The sequence below is a fragment of the Lolium rigidum genome, chromosome 6 (genome assembly GCF_022539505.1).
Source record: "Lolium rigidum isolate FL_2022 chromosome 6, APGP_CSIRO_Lrig_0.1, whole genome shotgun sequence".
NCBI lineage: Eukaryota > Viridiplantae > Streptophyta > Magnoliopsida > Poales > Poaceae > Lolium > Lolium rigidum.
The window spans coordinates 72,914,418-72,935,241 of record NC_061513.1 but is presented as its reverse complement, the minus strand read 5'-3'; the positions used below and the strand labels follow the sequence as shown (position 1 = coordinate 72,935,241).

The following is a 20,824-nucleotide window of genomic DNA, read 5'->3' as shown; positions in this document are numbered from 1 at the left end:
TGTAGCAAACTTCATCTCACACTATGGTTGCTTCACCCACATGATAAGAACTCGTTTATTTGTAAGGCTAGATGTTCTAGGTTTCTAGATGATAAGAACTCCTCTGCTTACCATGGCAAAACCTGATTGATCTCGGGGGTAGTCCTCATTTCAATAACTGTTCCTCATGTGCTTTTCTGAAATGTTTCTTTATATAGTTTCTCAATTGGTTTATATTATGTTCTAGCTTAATTTTCTATTTCTTTTTTTGTAGTCAATGTCATGTATATTGAGCCGCAATGCAAGCCTAGCATCCAATCTAGGTTTTCCACGCTCAGATACATGAAAATTGTGAAGAAATTCAATCCAATACAGAAGTCATTCATATTGAAGCATGGCCTTCATAATCTTCTGAATCTCCCTGATCACCTTATGGTTCCTATGAATCTCCTACAGTGGCTTGCTGGCCACACTTCACATGGTGAAGCAAAGTTCCTGCAGCACAAGGAAAAGATCATCCACTTCACCAAGGATATGGTTGACAAAGTCTTTGGTTTTGCTTCTGGAGTTAAGCCATTTGTAATGGAGAGTAGTGATCCTGTAATCATCAGAGAAGTTGAAGTGTTAATTGACCAGTACCTTCTAGGGAAGAAGCAGATATCTGTGTCGAATGTAGAATCTGTACTGCTTGGATCTAATGAGGAGGTTGTTTTTATCAGGAGCTTCTTACTGTTATTCATCACTACAGTTCTTTGCCCTTCTACCTACAACTTTGTCAACCCGAAATATCTGTACTCCCTAAGGGACAATGACATTGTTGAAGTTGGCAATCTTGACCTGGGAACCTTGTGCCTCGACCACTTGTGGAATGAGCTTGATGCTTGGAAAGCTAAGGTTTTTAAAGATGGAAGCGATTTCAACAGGATGCTATGGATTGGTGGTTGCTTACCTTTGTTGGCAGTACGTGTTCCATTTCCTGTATTTTCCATCGTAATAAATAACTTTTCTAACTGTGAAGTAATAGGTTTCTCTGTTTCTTAACTATAGTTCAATTTTTTTACGCGAGTGGTGTACATGGACTTTTTGGATTTTGGCGCCAATGTTGGGCAAATTGATTACAGGCTACCAAGAATGTCACACATAACGAATGATGATTTTGCCTTTGTTCATAACTCAGACCGTAACCTGTTGTCGCGGAAATCTTATGGGGTCCTTCCAGTACGTTTCTTCTAGTCATCTATATTTTTTTTCATGTTTCATTATAATGCTCCATTTTTTCTTTTCCATTTAACCTTTTGTGCTAACTAACTTATTTTTTTTAACAGCTCAGGGACATTTCTCTCACTCCATATAGTGTAGGCCTAGAAATTGTACCTGCTGTTCTGGGAGGCAATGATGGTAATGATATTGTTGATATGCCAGCATTAGCGCATGCACCACCTCTAGTTGAAGCAAACATTCATAATGTTATCGAAGATGAAGCAATTGTTCATAATGTTATTGAAGATGACTTCATAGAAGATATTGCAAATCAGGAAACTGTATGATTTGTTTGTCTATTCTTTTTCTCTTTTGTAAGATGTATCCGTATGGGTTAATTCTGATTTTCTTGTGTCTACTCCTTTTTTTGTCGGATTGACATCGGTGATTCAAATGTGGTGTTTGACAAGCATTGGGTCTTATACAATTGAACCGAAGCCATGTCTCGTTCTCCCTTTGATTCTTTTGATTCCGTTGAGAGTAGGCCTCGCATGTGCCGGTATGTGATGAACTATGTTTTTTCTAACATGCTCACAACTATGTTTGAATTCTTCCTTAACATGTTTCACATTTTCTTGTTTTTTCAGTACAAGTATGAACAAAATTGCATTTGTATATAAGCTTATTTTTATGGACTCACATGATATTATAATTTTTACTGTTTTTCTGAGGTGTTTTTTTATCTTTTTTTTATGTGCATCCAGTGGAAAGAATGGAAGGTGATGGTATGTTTGGTGACGCTTTACATAACATAGCTATCACTTATGCTGAATTCTCTGATAGCTATTCAGCAGAAGAGATAGCTGAATGCTTTGTAAGCAATGATAAGTCAGAAACTAATCTATTATCCAATCAAGGTTGGTGTCAACCATTTTTTCTTGTGTCTTTTAATTTTATACTTGGAGCTTTTTTCATTTAAGAAGCTTTTGGTTATCATGACCTGATTTTAATATCATGAATCACAGATAACCAAAACAATGGTGTGATTGTAGTTCCTGCATCTATGTCTAATCCAAATAGTTTCGAAAAGAGGAACAGGAAAAAGCGTGCTGCAAAAGCAACAACACCTGACAGGAACATGTCGAGTTTATTATAGATGGTTACATTGAAGGTTTCCACAATGATCATCCGAAGAAGAACAAATGTAAACAAGCAAACAAGTAAGTCAAATTCCTTCGATGTGACACAAGTAATTTTTTCTGTTATTCAAATGCCATGTAATCACATGATTTAGTTGAACCTACAAACTATTAACTTGTCCTAATATCTTTCTATTTTTGGTAGTTGTAATCAAATCATATCTTTTTTCTCACTGCTGTTTTGCCTTTTTTGTTTTCTCACTTCTCTACTTTTTTGAGATGGACATTTTGGAACTTTCATTAAGTATGTACTGTTTTGCTTTAGATTAAGCTACACTATTTACTAGCAAATCGATCATTTATATGTCGTCGCACCAAGGTTATGTACAGCTATACCTTTTTCCTATATATGTATTCTAAGGAAGCTTAAGATGAAATAGAAGCACCTTAGTGTATCTAGGTTAGATTAAGATGACAAGAAGCTGATGAGTAATGTTTCTAATCTCAGAGACCCCTGACATAATGATTTTTTTTTAAGGGAGTGATCATACTTGTACTGAAAAAAGGTATAGCTTATCATGAACGAGACATGGCTTCGACCCACTGTATGAAACAATTAATTTCTTCGATGCAACTTCTTTAACCAGTGTAGAAGATCAACAGATTTTGATGAAGAACCTGGTACTTTTTTTAATGCACATCTAATTTTTTCCTGATACAATTCGGTGCAATTAATCTCAAATGTTTTTTTAAGGCCTCACATTTTTATTCTTTTAATTGTAGGCTATTAATCTCAATACTGTTTGTAAGGAACTCAATATCTTTGCAAAGGATATTGGTAGGTTCAAGAAACCAAAGAGCCCAAGTTATACTGCAGATGCACAACTGTGAGCATTCTAACAGTTGCAGTTATTTTTCCGACTTTTAGGTTGTGGAAAATTTGAACGATTTTCCGATTTGAACATTTTTCGAATTTGAACGATTTCAGATTTGAACATTTTTTAAATTTGAACAAATTTTATATTTGAACTTTTTAAAATTTAACAAAAAAAATAAACAGAAAAGAAACAAAAACAAAAAAAAGAAAAAATGAAGCTGCTTCATTTTCCTGCTTCATTTTCCTGCTTCGCAATTCCGACCGAGTCCTTCTTTCTTCCTTCTTCCTGATTTCCACAGCCGAACGACCGAGTCTTCGTCCTCCCCATTTCTTTTCTCCGCCTCCGACCATTTTCGCTCGAGCTCGGCTTCCTTCTTCGCTCGAGCACTGGTTCCTTGGGGTTCTGCTTCTCCTCGATGGCGGCGGAAGGTCAGGACTGTCCCCTCCTTCTCCTCGTATGCGCAGTAGTTAGGTTTTGGTTAGGGTTTTCATCGGATTGATTCATAGGGGCGGCGCTGATTCGGTAGTATGTGAGTTGTTTCGAGATCTTTTCCTAGGCTTACGAAACATATTATAAAGAAACAGCAAAGCACATTTTTTGATAAGAATTTTTGGTAGTTGCTTTATATGTCAGTTCTTGATAAGAGTCCGTTCATGATAAGAATTCGTTCATGATATAGATTCCGTTCATGATAAGAATTCGTTCATGATATAGGACTCGTTCATGATAAGATTCCGTTCATGATAAGAATTCGTTCATGATAAGAATTCGTTCATGATATAGATTCCGTTCATGATAAGAACTCTGATAAGATTCCGTTCATGGTAAGAACTCGTTCATGATAAGATTCCGTTCATGATAAGAACTTGTTTCACAATAAGATTCATTCATTTATGATAAGAATTCATTCATGATAAGAATTCGTTCATATATAGATTTCGTTCATCATAAGAATTCGTTCATGTTATAGATTTCGTTCATGATAAGTACTTGTTCACGATAAGATTCCGTTTCATGATAAGAATTCGTTCATGATATAGATTCTGTTCATGATATAGATTCCGTTCATGATAAGAAATCTGATAAGATTCAGTTCTTGATAAGAGTCCGTTCATGATAAGAATTCGTTCATGATATAGATTCCGTTCATGACAAGAATTCGTTCATGATATAGGACTCGTTCATGATAAGATTCCGTTCATGATAAGAATTCGTTCATGATAAGAATTCGTTCATGATATAGATTCCGTTCATGATAAGAACTCTGATAAGATTTCGTTCATGGTAAGAACTCGTTCATGATAAGATTCCGTTCATGATAAGAACTTGTTTCACAATAAGATTCATTCGTTTATGATAAGAATTCATTCATGATAAGAATTCGTTCATATATAGATTCCGTTCATCATAAGAATTCATTCATGTTATAGATTTCGTTCATGATAAGTACTTGTTCACGATAAGATTCCGTTTCATGATAAGAATTCGTTCATGATATAGATTCCGTTCATGATATAGATTCCGTTCATGATAAGGACTCTGATAAGATCCCGTTCATGATAAGAATTCGTTCATGATACAGGACTCGTTCATGATAAGATTCCGTTCATGATAAGAATTCGTTCATGCTAAGAATTCGTTCATGATATAGATTCCGTTCATGATATAGATTCCGTTCATGATAAGAACTCTGATAAGATTCCGTTCATGATAAGAACTCGTTCATGATAAGATTCCGTTCATGATAAGAACTTGTTTTCACAATAAGTTTCATTCATTTATGATAAGAATTCGTTCATGATAAGAATTCGTTCATATATATATCCCGTTCATGATAAGAATTCGTTCATGATATAGATTCCGTTCATGATAATAACTTGTTTCACGATAAGATTCTGTTCATGATAGAATTCATTCATGATATAAAATGTGTTCATGATAAGATTCCGTTCATGATAAGAATTCGTTCATGATATAGATTCCGTTCATGATATAGAATCCGTTCATAATAAGGACTCTGATAAGATTCCGTTCATGATAAGAGTCCGTTCATGATAAGAATTCATTAATGATATTAGAATCTGTTCATGATAAGAATTCGTTCATGATAAGAATTTCGTTCATGTTTAAAATTCGTTCATGATAAGAATTCGTTCATGATATAGATTCCGATCATGATAAGAATTCGTTCATGATAAAAAATCGTTCATGATAAGATTCCGTTCATGATAAAATTCGTTCATGATAAGATTCTGTTCATGATAAATTCGTTCATGATATAGATTCCGTTCATGATATAGAATCCGTTCATGATAAGAACTATGATAAGATTCCGTTCATCATAAGATTCCGTTCATGATAAGAATTCGTTCATGATAAGGACTCTGATAAGATTCCGTTCATGGTAAGAATTCGTTCATGATAAGAATTCGTTCATGATATAGATTCCGTTCATGATATAGATTCCGTTCATGATAAGAACTCTGATAAGATTCCGTTCATGATAAGAATTCGTTCATGATATAGATTCCGTTCATGATATAGATGCCGTTCATGATAAGAACTCTGATAAGATTCCGTTCATGATAATATTCCTGTTCATGATAAGAACTTGTTTCACGATAAGATTCTGTTCATGATAGAATTCATTCATGATATAAAATGTGTTCATGATAAGATTTCGTTCATGATAAGATTCCGTTCATGATAAGAATTCGTTCATGATATAGATTCCGTTCATGATATAGAATCCGTTCATGATAAGAAATCTGATAAGATTTAGTTGTTGATAAGAGTCCGTTCATGATAAGAATTCATTCATGATATAGATTCCGTTCATTATAAGAATTCATTCATGATATAGGACTCGTTCATGATAAGATTCCGTTCATGATAAGAATTCGTTCATGATAAGAATCCGTTCATGATATAGATTCCGTTCATGATAAGAACTCTGATAAGATTCCGTTCATGGTAAGAACTCGTTCATGATAAGATTCCGTTCATGATAAGAACTTGTTTCACAATAAGATTCATTCGTTTATGATAAGAATTCATTCATGATAAGAATTCGTTCATATATAGATTCCGTTCATCATAAGAATTCGTTCATGTTATAGATTTCGTTCATGATAAGTACTTGTTCACGATAAGATTCCGTTTCATGATAAGAATTCGTTCATGATATAGATTCCGTTCATGATATAGATTCCGTTCATGATATAAAATCTGTTCATGATAAGATTTTGTTCATGATAGAATTCGTTCATGATATAAAATCTATTCATGATAAGATTCCGTTCATTATAAGAATTCGTTCACGATATAGATTCCGTTCATGATATAGAATTCGTTCATGATATAGATTCCGTTCATGATATAGAATCCGTTCATGATATAGAATCCGTTCATGATAAGAACTCTGATAAGATTCAGTTCTTGATAAGAGTCCGTTCATGATAAGAATTTGTTCATGATATAGATTCCGTTTATGATATAGAATCCGTTCATGATAAGAACTCTTATAAGATTCCGTTCATGATAAGATTCCGTTCATGATAAGAATTCGTTCATGATATAGGATTCATTCATGATAATATTCCGTTCATGATAAGAATTTGTTCATGATATATATCCCGTTCATGATATAGATTCCATTCATGATAGGAACTCTGATAAGATTCCGTTCATGATAAGAACTCGTTCATGATAAGATTCCGTTCATGATAAAAACTCTGATAAGATTCCGTTCATGATAAGAACTCGTTCATGATAAGATTCCGTTCATGACAAGAACTTGTTTCACGATAAGATTCATTCGTTCATGATATAAATTTTGTTTATGATAAAAATTTGTTCATGATAAGATTCCGTTAATCATAAAAATTATTTCTTTGATAAGAGTCCGTTCAGGATAATAATTCGTTCATGATATAGGTTTCGTTCATGATAAAAACTCTGATAAGATTCCGTTCATGATAAGAACTTGTTTCACGATAAGATTCATTCGTTCATGATATAAAATCTGTTCATGATAAGAATTTGTTCATGATAAGATTCCGTTCATCATAAAAATTATTTCTTTGATAAGAGTTCGTCCAGGATAAGATTTCGTTCATGTTTTATAGAACTCGTTCATGATAAGATTCCGTTCATGATAAGAATTCGTTCATGATATAGATTCCGTTCATGATAATAATCCGTTCATGATAAGAACTCTGATAAGATTCAATTCTTGATAAGACTTCGTTAATTATATAGAACTCGTTCATGATAAGATTCCGTTCGTGATAAGAATTAGTTCATGATAAAAACTCGCCAATGATAAGATTTCGTTTATGATATAGATTCCGTTCATGATAAATTTTTGTTCATGATAAGGATTAGTTCATGATATAGAATCTGTTCATCATAAGAATTCGTTCATGATAATAATTTTTTCATGATATATATTCCGTTCATGATAAGAACTTGTTCACGATAAGATTCTTTTCATGATATAATTCGTTCATGATATAGAATCTGTTCATGATAACAATTTGTTCATGATAAGATTACGTTCATCATAAAGAATTTCGTTCTTGATAAGATTCTGTTCATCATAAGAACTCATTCATGATAAGATTTCGTTCATGATAAGTTTTCGTTCATGATAAGTTTTTGTTCATGATAAAAATTCGTTCATGTTTTAAAATTCGTTCATGATAAGAATTCGTTCATGATATAGATTCCGTTCATGAAAAGAATCCGTTCATTTTTTGCTTGTTAATTAATCCTAAATATAAGCCATATAGTGGTTTTACGATGTTTGCTCTACTTATATGGATAATTTTTTTTTAGTGATTCGATTATGTTTAATTAGCTTATGCAAAGTCCTCTAAATGTGTGTTTCTTAATTTCCGTGCCAAAAACTATATGGCTTATATTTAGGATCGGAGGGAGTACTATAAAGACTTGATTCATCTTTTTGCTTTTTCAGTTTTTCGGTTCATCAATCAATGGTAAATTGGTTCTCCATATTCATATCAGTTCATCTCTTCTTCTGCACCCCAGTTCTTTCATCTGGGTCACTGCCATTCTTTTGTCACTACATCCATTCATCAACCCATCATGCATAGATGAAGCATTGATTGGGTCATCTCCAGTGCTTCTCTAGAAAGTTTCAGACCATCAAACAGAAGTTCTCTATGTACTTCCTCCAATCCATGCTGCACGACACTATCTACACCATTCTATTTTTATTTTTGCGATTCATGATCGGCCATTTGTTCATGCCCTTGCACAATGAAAAGGACTGGGGGGTTTTTGCTGAACCCTGAACCTTAACTACAGACTAGAATCTCTTGACCCTGACCTGGCCTGGTGCAGATGTTTTAATTTGTAAACAGCAATTAACTAACAACAGAGGCCAACATCAATTAACTAACCACAGAGACCAACATCAATTAACTAACAAAAACATGGCATCATTAATTCACCAAAAAGAAAGCACAACATCAATAAATTTCATGAACGAATAAGGAATTTTGAGTACCGACAACTGAATAAATAAAGCTAGCCACAAACATTGCTATAAATAAAGCACTTGGCTTTCTTTTTGGTTGTGTGTACTTGGCTTTCATGAACTTCCACATTTTTTGTTCATACACAATGAGATTGATAAGAGGCTTGCAGAGATACTAGGTCCAAAGACGGGAGCTCACAATGTAAAACCAAGTGTAAAAGAAGACCATGAAAAATCAAGGAAGCTGTCATTGCTATGCAAGCCACTAGCGCTTCCATAGGGCACACCATCTGGATATGACTTCAGCAGACCAGACAGAGCACATCACCTACTGAGATCCAACAAGTATTCATCAAGTTTTTTCTGTTTTTTACCTGCTCATGATAACACACAAGAGGAAAGGTTTAATTCCAGTGTGAACTAAGGCAACACATTTATATTTTTCATTCTCTCTTATATAATAACAAACTAAAACAACAAGGAAATTCTTAATAAAAAAGCTATAAACACTCCCAGCTAGGAGAACTAGGCAATGGTTCCATCTTCCGATGTGCATCAACAACAAAGACTGTGTGTGTTGCTCTCGACCACAAAACACCATGCATATATTTATTTCTAAAAGGTATGACAATAAATAACAGCTTTGAAACTTCCAGGTATCTTTACATTTTTTGATATCATGTTCTCCTACTCAATGCAATTTTTTCGCACGATATTACTGTACAAAATATTATAGATGAAAACAAGAAATCGTCGACGTAGAAAAAACGCTTGTCAAAATGCTTCTTATTTTCTTCATTTTTCCAGGGGTTTTTTGACATGGGAGATCAGCAGGTTATTTAAATAAACTTAAGTACAAGATAATCTAAGTTATCGGTTAATTTAGGCTAATTAGCAAACGTGTTCGAGTTTTTTTTACATGAACATTAGTGTTTTCAAACTTTCACATCACAGAGAGCAGTTGACTAAGCATATTAATAAACCATAGCACCAGCAAAGTACCACAGGGCATCAACTTGCTGACCAACCATTCAAGATAGAAGCGGAAACTCACCCAAGCACATGGAGTCGAAGAAGTACAGTGTTGTCATTCAGGATACTTGTTCTCAAAGAAAAAGTATCCAAAACTGTTCAGGAACAATGCAAAGCTGAAATATGCAAGATTCGCACTGAATGAACTATATCATTGGTGCTAATTTCTTTTTCTTCTTGGAGTTCTTTTCTGATTGAGGCTTCAGTCGATTTCCTTTGTTGACTGATATTGAAGTAGACACTGGAGGATCTTTCAAACCAGATGCTTCTCCTTCTTTCAGTTGCTTCCGCTTTTTGGCAGACTTCTTTTTTGAACTAATTTGCTCAACAGGTTCAGATACACTACCATCACCATTCAACCAGATGTTTACATTACTCACTTCAGGGAGCAATCCTTCCTTCATAGGATTCTTAAGTTGTGCTGAACCTTTTCTTATTATTGGAGGGTCTTTGAGGATGACAGAGTTGCCATCAGTTTGTTGTTCACCTTTATCTTCCGCCATCAACCTTTTGTGAAGTTTATGGACCTCTTCAATAAATTGTTTGCTCTTATTTGCATCCCTGCTTAAATCAGCACACACATCATTGACACTGTTGAGAAGCATTGCATATCTTAATGTACTAGCAGATGCTTCAGCACCATGCACATCAATACTTTGTTTTTTCTGTAAAAACAGTTCATCCTCCCTGAATTTTATTGTCCATCTTGGCAATATGTATTCAGTTGGAATCTTCACAACATCAAACTGTGTGAACAATCTGAGAATGTGACAACAAAGAATTCCATCTTTCTCAAACTTTGCGCACTCACATTCATAGGTTTGATTTTCTCTATCAACGCAAACAGTGAACACGTCTCTCCGATACTCAGGTTTCTTGTAGTTGAACAACTTCTTCAACTCATACAACTTGTCCTTCACAATTTCATGAACACCAAAAGCTGTCGAATTAAGAAGCTCTGTCAAAAACTTTGAGTAGATTCCTCTTGTGTATATTTTTGCTGCATGCCGCTCAATGGGCTGATGGCACCAAAAAGTGGGATCTTGTTGAGTAGAGTGAAAACGGTCCTCATTCTCAATTTCCACAACATTTTCTTGGAATATCTCATACTGCTTCAAGAAGTTCTCAATCGTATCTTTCCGCAGCACATAATCTTTGAAGTTTGAGTTAAAGCTTTCACTTCTCCCTGTTGAGCGTGTGAATGGACAGAAACTTCCTCTGAAATAAGCTGGAACAAACATTGCCCTGCACCCCCACATTCTTTTTAGATGCTCATGGTCACTGCAGTTGTAAGTCTGAAGCATCTTCTTCCATCCAGTTTCAAATTCCAAGACGTGAAGTGAATCCATTATAAGGCTCACTATTGTATCTTCCATGCCTTCTCTCTCTGACATGTATGCACTGGTGTTTTGTTTCAGGTTCTGTAGGATGTGCCATATGCAAAACCTATGAAAAGCATCCCAAAAAACCCTACTAACTGCAAGTTGAATGGCAGCATCTTGATCTGTTAAAATAAGCTTTGGTTTCTTCCCATCCATCACTTCGACAAAACTTTCAAATAGCCATTCAAAAGTATCTGCAGTCTGATCCTTCAAAAGAGCCCAACCAAATACAATTGTCCTCGCATTTCCATTGATTCCAATAATCGGGGCGAAAGGCATGTTGTACTTGTTAGTGCTGTAAGTTGTATCAAAACAGATTATCTCACCATATAGCTTGTAATCCATTCTCGATTTTGCATCTGTCCAGAATAAAGATCTAACCATGCCTTCACCATCAACTTCCATCTTGCAACAAAAGCCAGGTTTGCTAAGCTGAATTTTTTCAATGTAATTTAGAGCACATGCAATATCTGTATTCCGCTTCAACTTCCTTTCAGCTTGTTTCAGGTTGTCCATCTTCTTCTTCCCAAAGTTTATGTTTCCAAAGCTACCTTTCAATCTTCTGAATATAGTCATTATTCGTTGAGGCTTCACCCTTATCTCTTGCAATAATTTAGATAGTAACATTTCTTCCTCACTCATGTATCTGTGGCTCAAGAAAAACTTTGTAAGGGAAGGAGAACTGGCTAACTCATGGTTGTGCTCGAGTGAACAAGAAATGATTTGCCAGCTGGTATGCACTAGTTTTACTCTAACATGCATATGACAATTTGTTTTTGCAAGAACATTCCTTTTCCTTTTCCTTTCAGTTATATCCTTTGTTCTGTTTTTCCTGCCCTTGTTGCACTCTAAGGTAATCTTCCTCGATTTATAATTCCTTCCTTTTATGACTGCAAAGCCAGCTACCTTGCCGTAAAGGTTAACAAACTTGACTGCATGTTCCAAAGTGGGGAAAACCATACCAACTTCTGGTGGTTTTGCATTACTGACTTCTTCAGGAGTTGGAAATAAATAATCTTCATTAGGATTGACTACATCATCTTCCGAATCATTCTCATCTGCACTACAACCTTCAATATTTTCTTCAACAATCTCCAAGACCTAAAAATAAAAGAGTAGACATAAAACATCAGCGAAAATATTTTTAATTCTTTAAGACAAGGTAGTTAATGAATGGAATCAGAAACAGATTAGTACCTTATCCAAATCAGTTTCAATATCTTCTGGTTGGCCAATCAAATTATCATTACAAGCATTCTCGCCACTATATTCAGAAACAGGTATCTGCCACAAATTACAGAGAATGTATGTCTTATAAATGTTTAAAAGTACAGCTAATAGAGGATCCTAATGAGGATACGTAGTTACCTCTGAGCTAGTTGATGCAACTGCTACAGGGTTCATAACATGTTGGACATCATTATGAATGAAATCTTCGTTCCTTTCAATTACTTCAGACAAACCCTGCAAAAATTAAAGATAAAGCATGTAGGACTTATTTGTTTAAATGATTTATTTGGTTTTTGCTAAATTAAAAGAAGTAATTTGACAAGTGCATTTTTTTTCAACACACCTGTGTACGTTTCCTCATTTCTTCATACAAGACATACTGGTCAAATTCTTCCATAGCTTGATCCTTTTTTTCATTTGAAGAAGTCATGGCAGTTTTTGCATTCTACATTTTAAGTACACATTAAATAACACAAACTAGCAAAATCACTGCAATAACAATTAACCAATTTTGTTTTTTACCTTGGTAGTATGAGACTCCATAACCTTGATTGAACCTATAGCACGTGCAAGAGGAGTACATTTCTTTTTACTTGATTTACCCTGTGTTAAAAGTAACATATGATTTTCTGTTAGTTTTATACTAATTTGACATCGCAATGGAAAACGATTTTCGTAAACAGAGGGTGTTATCAAGACCTGTTCACTAGGTTTTGATCTTTGCTTTTCTTCATTAATTATTCTCTGATTCTCTCTGAAATTACTTATAGCTGCTTGAATTTTATCAACATTTTCCACTATATTCATGTTTTCTGATTGTTCTTCCATGGAAAAACCTGCAAAACATAATTATTCAGATAAGATAAGAGCTTTTCTCAAATGTTTTTTTTTCACTCTGTTATTCTCTCTAATTTTCCATTTTTTTGTCTCTAATTCTCTCCGATGGAAGAAAATTTTAAACACTAGAGCAGGAAACAACAATTCGGTCACACTCGAACAAGAAAAAACTATGAGTAGCATCTCAACTATGAACTTTCTAATTGAATGACAAGTCTAAATATTACTGATCAAGACTAGGGACATATACGAGATAACGGAAAACCAGTAAAAACCTGAACCCATGTTTCGAGTATGTAACGATCATCAATCACAAGGTGAATTTTTTGGAGTTAACTTTTGTAAGCCTAAGTTAAGAGCTTCTTCTATACCCCCAAAGTCTAAATATCAGAACTGCATCCTACATAATTACAGGCCCATCCTTTAAAAGAAATACTTTCCACCACATACACAGTGAATATGTTGTTACAAAAAAAGTAAGAGCAGTAACAACAAGAGCAACTGACTCGGACTCCAATGAATAGTTTCAACACTGTTTCAGGAAAAAAAATACAATCAACAATTACAATAGACATAATGGGCAAAGAACTCAAGTTGTTAAAACATCTTGTCTTATTAAAACTCTAGGTGTACTAGCAAATAGCATCATAGGAACACAAAGTATCGCATCACAATTTTTTTCATCTTCCCCTAAATCCACATTAACTGGTTCTTCGATCCTAGGAAATGGCAGTATATTTGCTTGTAAAAACATACCTTCTAAGACATATACTTCTGGGAATAGGGAAACAAGAAAAATGTGCAGCGAAAACTAGAACACCGGGATCTGAACTAGTGAGGGAAAACCAACAATAACAAGAAGAAACATCCTTCCAGGACATATATCCTTCTCAGGTTAAGTACCCCATTCTTTTTTTTCTTCACTAATCTCCCTACAATGAAATTCATAAATATCCTTGTTGACAAAATCAATTTTCTTATTTCCCTAAGATACAGTTGACAAAATAATTTTAAAGAGACATAATGAATTAAGCAGAGCACCGATGATCAAAGAAGTGTGGCAGGAGCTGATCTTAGTTTACCAAGAGGCTAATAACATTTGTGAAGAAGGTATGATACAACAGGGGGGAAACCTACAAGTGAAAATTAAGCTTGGATATCTACCAACAGCCCACAGTCGTTCAAAAAGTAAATTAGCATAAGCAACAGGCTACAAAAAAGTAAATTAGCATAAGCAACAGGCTACAATGGTGGTAAAAAGGACAATGTTCAGTTCCGTCTAGATTCGGAAATCAAAAGCCACGTGGTACTAATCGCTCTAGTAGAGAACTGAATCGAAATCGGCTGAGCATGTGCGAGAAGAAGAAGAAGAAGAACAAACCTATGTGCGTGAAGATCGACGGATTAAGGAGGAGCGATGCGGGGGGAGGAAGAAGATCATATGTGCGTCCGGCGGGGTAGATCAGACCGTCCCCTCCAGATCTCGGGCGGAAATTCGTATCCTTCTTCCTCCACTAGACCTCATGCTCCTATCTCTGGGCGTTTTTTATTTTTTTGATTCGATATGTTCGTGCACGACAAGGATACAATGATACTTTTTGCAATTTAGACCCTGCAAATGTTTAGACCTTGCAAGAAATTGTGAAGGACAAGTAGTATGCAGACACTTCCATGTGGGGCCATAGCCATAAGTGATTCTTTCCGGACAATAATAGAAAAAACCAGCTTTCCCCTTTCATTTCTTCATCACGAGCATCTCCATCTCAGAAAATATCCCCGAATCCTGCTCTAGACGATCCGAAATTCTCTCCAAAATCTGACCGCACTTCAGCTAGAATTTTTTTTTACCGCAGCGATCTCTTATGGCGATTCCTCCTTCTAGCTAGATCTAGAGGAATAGTTCTTGCAACAGCCCTCCATCTCCACGCCAAAATCGTGATCAGCAGGTTCCTTCTCTGCTTTTCCAGAGAAGGAAAAGGTTCCTTCTCTGCTTTTCCAGGTACGTAGTTGGATGTTTTGATGATTGGATCTAAGATGTTTCTAGATCCACTTCATCTTCTGTTGTGTGCTTGGTAAATCAAGTTTATAGCTGCTGACAGGAATAAATCTTTTTGAAGAAATTCATGTCAACATGCTTTCCCCTATACGAAAATCTGCTCAAAACAATTCGTGACTACCCCCACTTTTTAATTGACCCTCTTCTATCACCAAGGATTTTTACTAGTCTGATTGATCGAGAAAGCATCTACAATTTTTTCTTTAAACAAGGTTAGGGTGATGCTTTTGGCAAAATGAAAAACAAAACTACCATGATAATGGTCTAATGATAATGTTTGAAATTCATACTGTTTGATCATCTAAATAAAATCTCAGTCTCTTTTTCACTTAAATACGGGTCTTATTCGGTGTTCAGTCAGCCAAACCATGACCCTTTTTTACCTTTTATAACCACTGAAACTGAATTACAATTCAGGAAACTTTGATCAAAATGTAGGTGGGGCATGAACCAACAAACAAACAGAACTTATATGGAAGAATAGAAACCACACAAAAAACATGTATATTGAGCCGCAATGCAAGCCTAGCATCGTTGATCAAAATGTAGTTTTCGCGCCTTTTGCAGATGCGCATGACTTGTAGCTCTTCCCCTTACTAGCGTGTCATTTGATTGATAGAATCGAACCCATTGCGTTCTATTCATTTTTCCTATGCGGCCTGTTCCTTCTATGCCTTTTTCTTTGTGCGTAATGGCCATTAATAGAGATCGAGATAGAGATGATTAGTAGTATCAAGGCATTAGTTAAGATGTTGCTTTTTCGGTAGACAATTGATGAGACGAAAGACTGATACTATGCCAAGATATATACGGGTTCCACTACTCACGTGTTTACCTAATCATATGTTTGATCTTAAGAGTACATAAAATTGTGTGGCTGTCTTTTTATCCGTTAGTAATCATCTTTTTTGGTTGCTGGATTTAATAGTACTACTTACAAATAAAGGATATGTTTGGGTCAACTTTGTATCATATGGAGATGCAAAAGCTTGCTATGTATTCAATTTTTATCCTCTAAGAGTATGGTCTGATTATCCGCTTTTTCAACATGTTCGATTTGTTATTCTTTTTATTAGTGAAGCATTTCATTTGCGACCACATTACCTAAATGGAAATTTTGCTTTCCTCTGCAAGTGTAACCTATAAGGTTTTCATATGTTCGGTAGGCCAAGTGTTTACCTATTAGGTTCTTCTCCCGTACTGGTTACTTTTTGGTGGCCGTACTGGTTCCTTGGGTGGTGGTGATCTCCCTAGAAACAATTGCTAATTAGATTTTTTTTTAGGGTGTTTAAGGATGATTTTTTCCGGTGTTTGCAGGCGGTGTAGATTCACGAATATATGTTTCTGTTTCGCTAGGTTTTGTTTGTTCATTAGCTAGCAGTTTATCCCAAATATCTCACACTATGCTAGCTTCACTTCAAGGACTAGCAACTGTTGTTATATATTACATGATAAGAACTCGTTCATTGTAAGGCAAAATGCTATAGTTTCTTTTTAGGCTTTATGCTCTCTGTAGTTATGTAGCTTCTTTTGTCTTAAGTAACCTTGACATGACCAGAAAGAAGAAGTGTAGTCCGCAATCATGTATACATGTACTTTTGTATAGTGCACCATTGGTTTCTATACCATCTTTTCTATACAATTCAAATATTATGCTAACACCAATTTTTAGTGTCTAGATTCATGAACAAGTAAGAACAGTAAAAAAATTGTTACAAAATCGGTGCTCTCATTCCTTTTACTCTCGTTCCTATTTGTTCTTTTTTAACTCGTAATTTTTTTTTTAATCACTACCATATGATCTCATAGATGGAAACAACTAATCATAAAAAAAGGGATGGTCGGGAAATACTCTGCACTGACATATCAACGAGTAGTAAGAAGAAATATAAGGTATTTGCCTACTATTTTTTAAACTCAATTGTCTGTTTCACATTTTATTTTTTCTATACTTCATTTTCTAGTAAGACTATAATTTCGTGTTTTAATATCTTTTTTCAGCGGCAAAATTCAGAATACACAAGAATATTTCTTGAAGCTTTGTCAACATTACCAGAACAGAAAAAAGATATAATCAGGAAGCTTGGTTTTGGTTCTATTCTTAGTTTCTCATGCTATAGCAATCTTCAAGTCATCTTTGAATGGCTAATCTATCAGTTTGATACAAACTCTGGAACTCTATCACTAGAAGATGGCTTCACCTTCACATTATCCTGTCATTCTGCACAAATGATACTAGGATTCCCTGCTGGTCCAAAACCTGTAGTCAGAACAAAAACAATGGAATGCTCAGATTTCATTATGAACATTGTGAAAACACACTCTCCAACAGTAGAACATTTATGTTCTTTGCTGTCAACTGATTTGAATGAAGATTCTTTCACTGTGGTTTTCATGCTCTTACTAATTACTGCTTTCATTGATCCAAATGCAACTGGTGTCCCAAACCCTGCTTATTATCCCAATTTGAAGGAAATTGGTTCAATCCCAAACCTAGACTGGTGTTCTTTCACACTTGATTGCCTGTTACGATCTATCAAGAAATTTCTGTTCAGGAAAATGCAAAACATAGAGTTGGAATCTGGAGGTTGCAAGATACTATTAGTGGTAAATTAAATAAGTTTCTTAATATATGTTAATAAAATTACTTTCTGTCCTCATTTCAATAACTGTCTAAGTTCTTCTTCCTTTATTTTTTATCTGTCTACAGATATCGTACTTTGAGTTTCTAATAACTTCAGAGTTCAACTTGGGCAACAGTGTACCAAGGTTACCCCTGTGGACAACCCATGTCGTAAACTCATACATCGCCCTTGATTCACAACAAGGAAATAGCAGAGGATTTGGAAGACTATCTGTAAGTACTAACTTCATGTTTTCTGTGTGCTAACAAACCATATTCTCACACTAGTTCAGATGCAAAAGCGATAATATCCGCTTTTTCTAATGCACTTTCGCGAGAAAAAGCACATAACATCTACACCATTCAAAGGAAGTAAACAGCAAATGGAAATGCCTCCAGAAATAAAAGATTACATGGAACTAAAATTTCAAGGAATTGCTTCATTTCAGGTCAGTTGACAAAATCATATGATTATTTTATGTCTTGCTACTGGTATTTTGATGCTCATTATACTTGTTTTATTCATAATGATTTACTTTTCTTACATTTATAATGTTCAAACTTTTCATATCTCATACATTTTGTGTATTTCATTTTAAAGGACAAGAAGAGGCTGCAATCACTTGTTTCCAATTTCTTCCATAAAATGGTTCAAAACTCCATTCCAATTGTTAGAGGTTATGTAGATGACATTCAACTCGTCTCATCTTCATCTAATAAACAAGAAATTGACCCTACTGTTGGGAATGAAATGCAATTTTCTACTCAAACAAAAAAGAATGCAACAACTGAAGAAATCAAGTCGAAATGGTTGTATACAAACCGAAGAAAAAAGTTTCGGAAGAACGAGATGGAGCAATTCTTCCAGAACATGTTCCTTTTCCATCAAATTGAAGTCCCCAAGGACAACTACAATACTAGCATGGATTTCAAACAAATTCTACATAAGTTCAGTAAAGGTTGTTCAATTGGAGAAAATTCTGATGGTTTTGATCTACCAAATAATTATCCTGATTACGAATCAAGTTTGCTTCATCCGAAAGACATGGCATCAACAATCATTTCAAATGATTCATCCGTACAGTTCTCTGAATTCCTTGAACAAATCAAAGAAGGTTAGAAATTACTATCTCTACTTGCACCTTGTTTTTATTTATTCAACTACATCTCCTAATTTCTTTGTGACTTTGAACTACATGCAATTTTTTTTTTATTTAACACAACTATTTTGTTTTTACATATTCATACAGAGCTATCTTTTGAAATAAAAAATCAAAGGATATCATATTCAACATTTGATCAGGATTGCAAGTTCTCTCTTGATAATTTTGACTTCTACTTGCCAAGTGCAGATCAATCATTTCAAGGTATGTTTGTTACTGTCTTTTTCAGCACACTCATTTGAGAATTTTTCCATGAACGGTTAACTATTTTTTAAAGAATAATGGTATAGCACTTAATTTAACTCTTTTTTCCTTTTTTATTTTTTAAGGAAATGGTGAGAAGTTGGATGAATTTCTCAATACCAACAATGAAGATTGGAAACCGAGAGAACATTTTCTCAAATAATAACCAAATAAGTAATTGTCTTCAGATTTCTTTTTTTATATACTGCCCCATACATATTCTTTGTACATTTTTTTTCAACTGCATTACTAAGTCATGACAAAATCATAAATAGGTAATGTGACTCCAAAAAGCAACATGCAATCTATTGGTCAGAGAAAAGCTCAAGATGATAAATACATTTTTTCTCTAAATGAAAGGGTTCTCGGGAAAAGAATTCCTCCAATTACTGATGAAAATAAAGGAAATTTCCCTTGTTTCAATCTATTCCAAGAAGAGAATGCAAACATGTCTGGTCATACCTATTCCTCGGTTAGTGCTTTTTGTTTTTTGCATTTTGTATAAATTAAATTACATTCTTTTTTAAATTTGAAAGCAATTGTGTTTTCTCTTACATAAGTTTTCTAATTTGCAGCCAGGATCAAAACTGAAAGCAATTGATCCTCTCTTACATATGGTCCTCGATCAATGTGGGCAAGAAATATTAGGAGGCCAAAGTAGTATCAAGCTGAAAACTCCTTTCATTCCTAGCAGCAAAATGAATATGCAACATGTCATACCTCCGCAACAAGTTATTTTTGCCACTGCATATGAGCATGAATTCTACACAAAACTTACAAGCTCCAAAACAGAAAGCAGGTTTTTGTTCTATTCACTCCATATGTAATCTAATTACATTGCTGAGTAGCATGTATTCTTCATATAAAAACATATTCTTTTATTTTGACAGCCCAAGAATTTTTGAAATTAAGAGAGTATGGGTAGATCAGAGAACGTTGGCGCTATCTATGAACCCAGGCGGTTGGATACACCCGTGTGTAATGGATTGTTATGGGATGTTAACTACAACTGAGCAACTTCATCGTAGAAAAGAAGGAAAAATTGGGGACAAAGAAATCCTAATGCATGTCGTCATAAAAGAAGTGACGGTTTGTATCATCTTACCTAAACATATGCCACATGACATTTTTCCATTTTTTTAAATGGTTGAATTCGAATTTAAATTCCATACTTGCTTCCTTTTTAACTTCGCACAGAAATTACTGATGGACCCCAACCTGGATTGTTCAGATCCAGAATATAAAAGGATTTTCTCACTAGATTATGTAGGCTACAGATTGGAAAATGCAGGACTGGTATTTTTTTTATCCATCTCGCTTTTTAACCCTAAATATATACCGAGAAAATCCTCTTTTTCACTTTCCTCATAATGTATCAATTAATTTTCTTTGGAAATGTACTATATGTAGGTACACATTCCATGTCCAATTGGGAAAGAGTGGATTCTTATTGTAGCAAACTTCATCGATAAATCATTCGATGTATTAAATCCTGATTCCGGAGTAGGAAAGTTCTCCGCAGTAGTTAACACTGTGATATTCAATTTCAAACAATTATT

General features: G+C 34.7%; 1 protein-coding gene and 1 long non-coding RNA gene across 2 annotated transcripts; both read left to right on the top strand.

The window, feature by feature from the left end:
* Window positions 1-17,045: 17,045 nt before the first annotated feature.
* Window positions 17,046-18,979, top strand: LOC124662800. The gene is made up of 5 exons (XM_047200593.1): window positions 17,046-17,129; window positions 17,238-17,843; window positions 17,947-18,093; window positions 18,198-18,308; window positions 18,461-18,979. The coding sequence occupies exons 1-5, from the start codon at window positions 17,046-17,048 to the stop codon at window positions 18,977-18,979; spliced, it is 1,467 nt and encodes a 488-aa protein (XP_047056549.1).
* Window positions 18,980-19,547: 568 nt separating this feature from the next.
* On the top strand, window positions 19,548-20,315 carry LOC124659351. The gene is made up of 3 exons (XR_006989549.1): window positions 19,548-19,737; window positions 19,841-20,064; window positions 20,156-20,315. It is a non-coding gene; the product is annotated as an uncharacterized LOC124659351 (long non-coding RNA).
* Window positions 20,316-20,824: the final 509 nt, after the last annotated feature.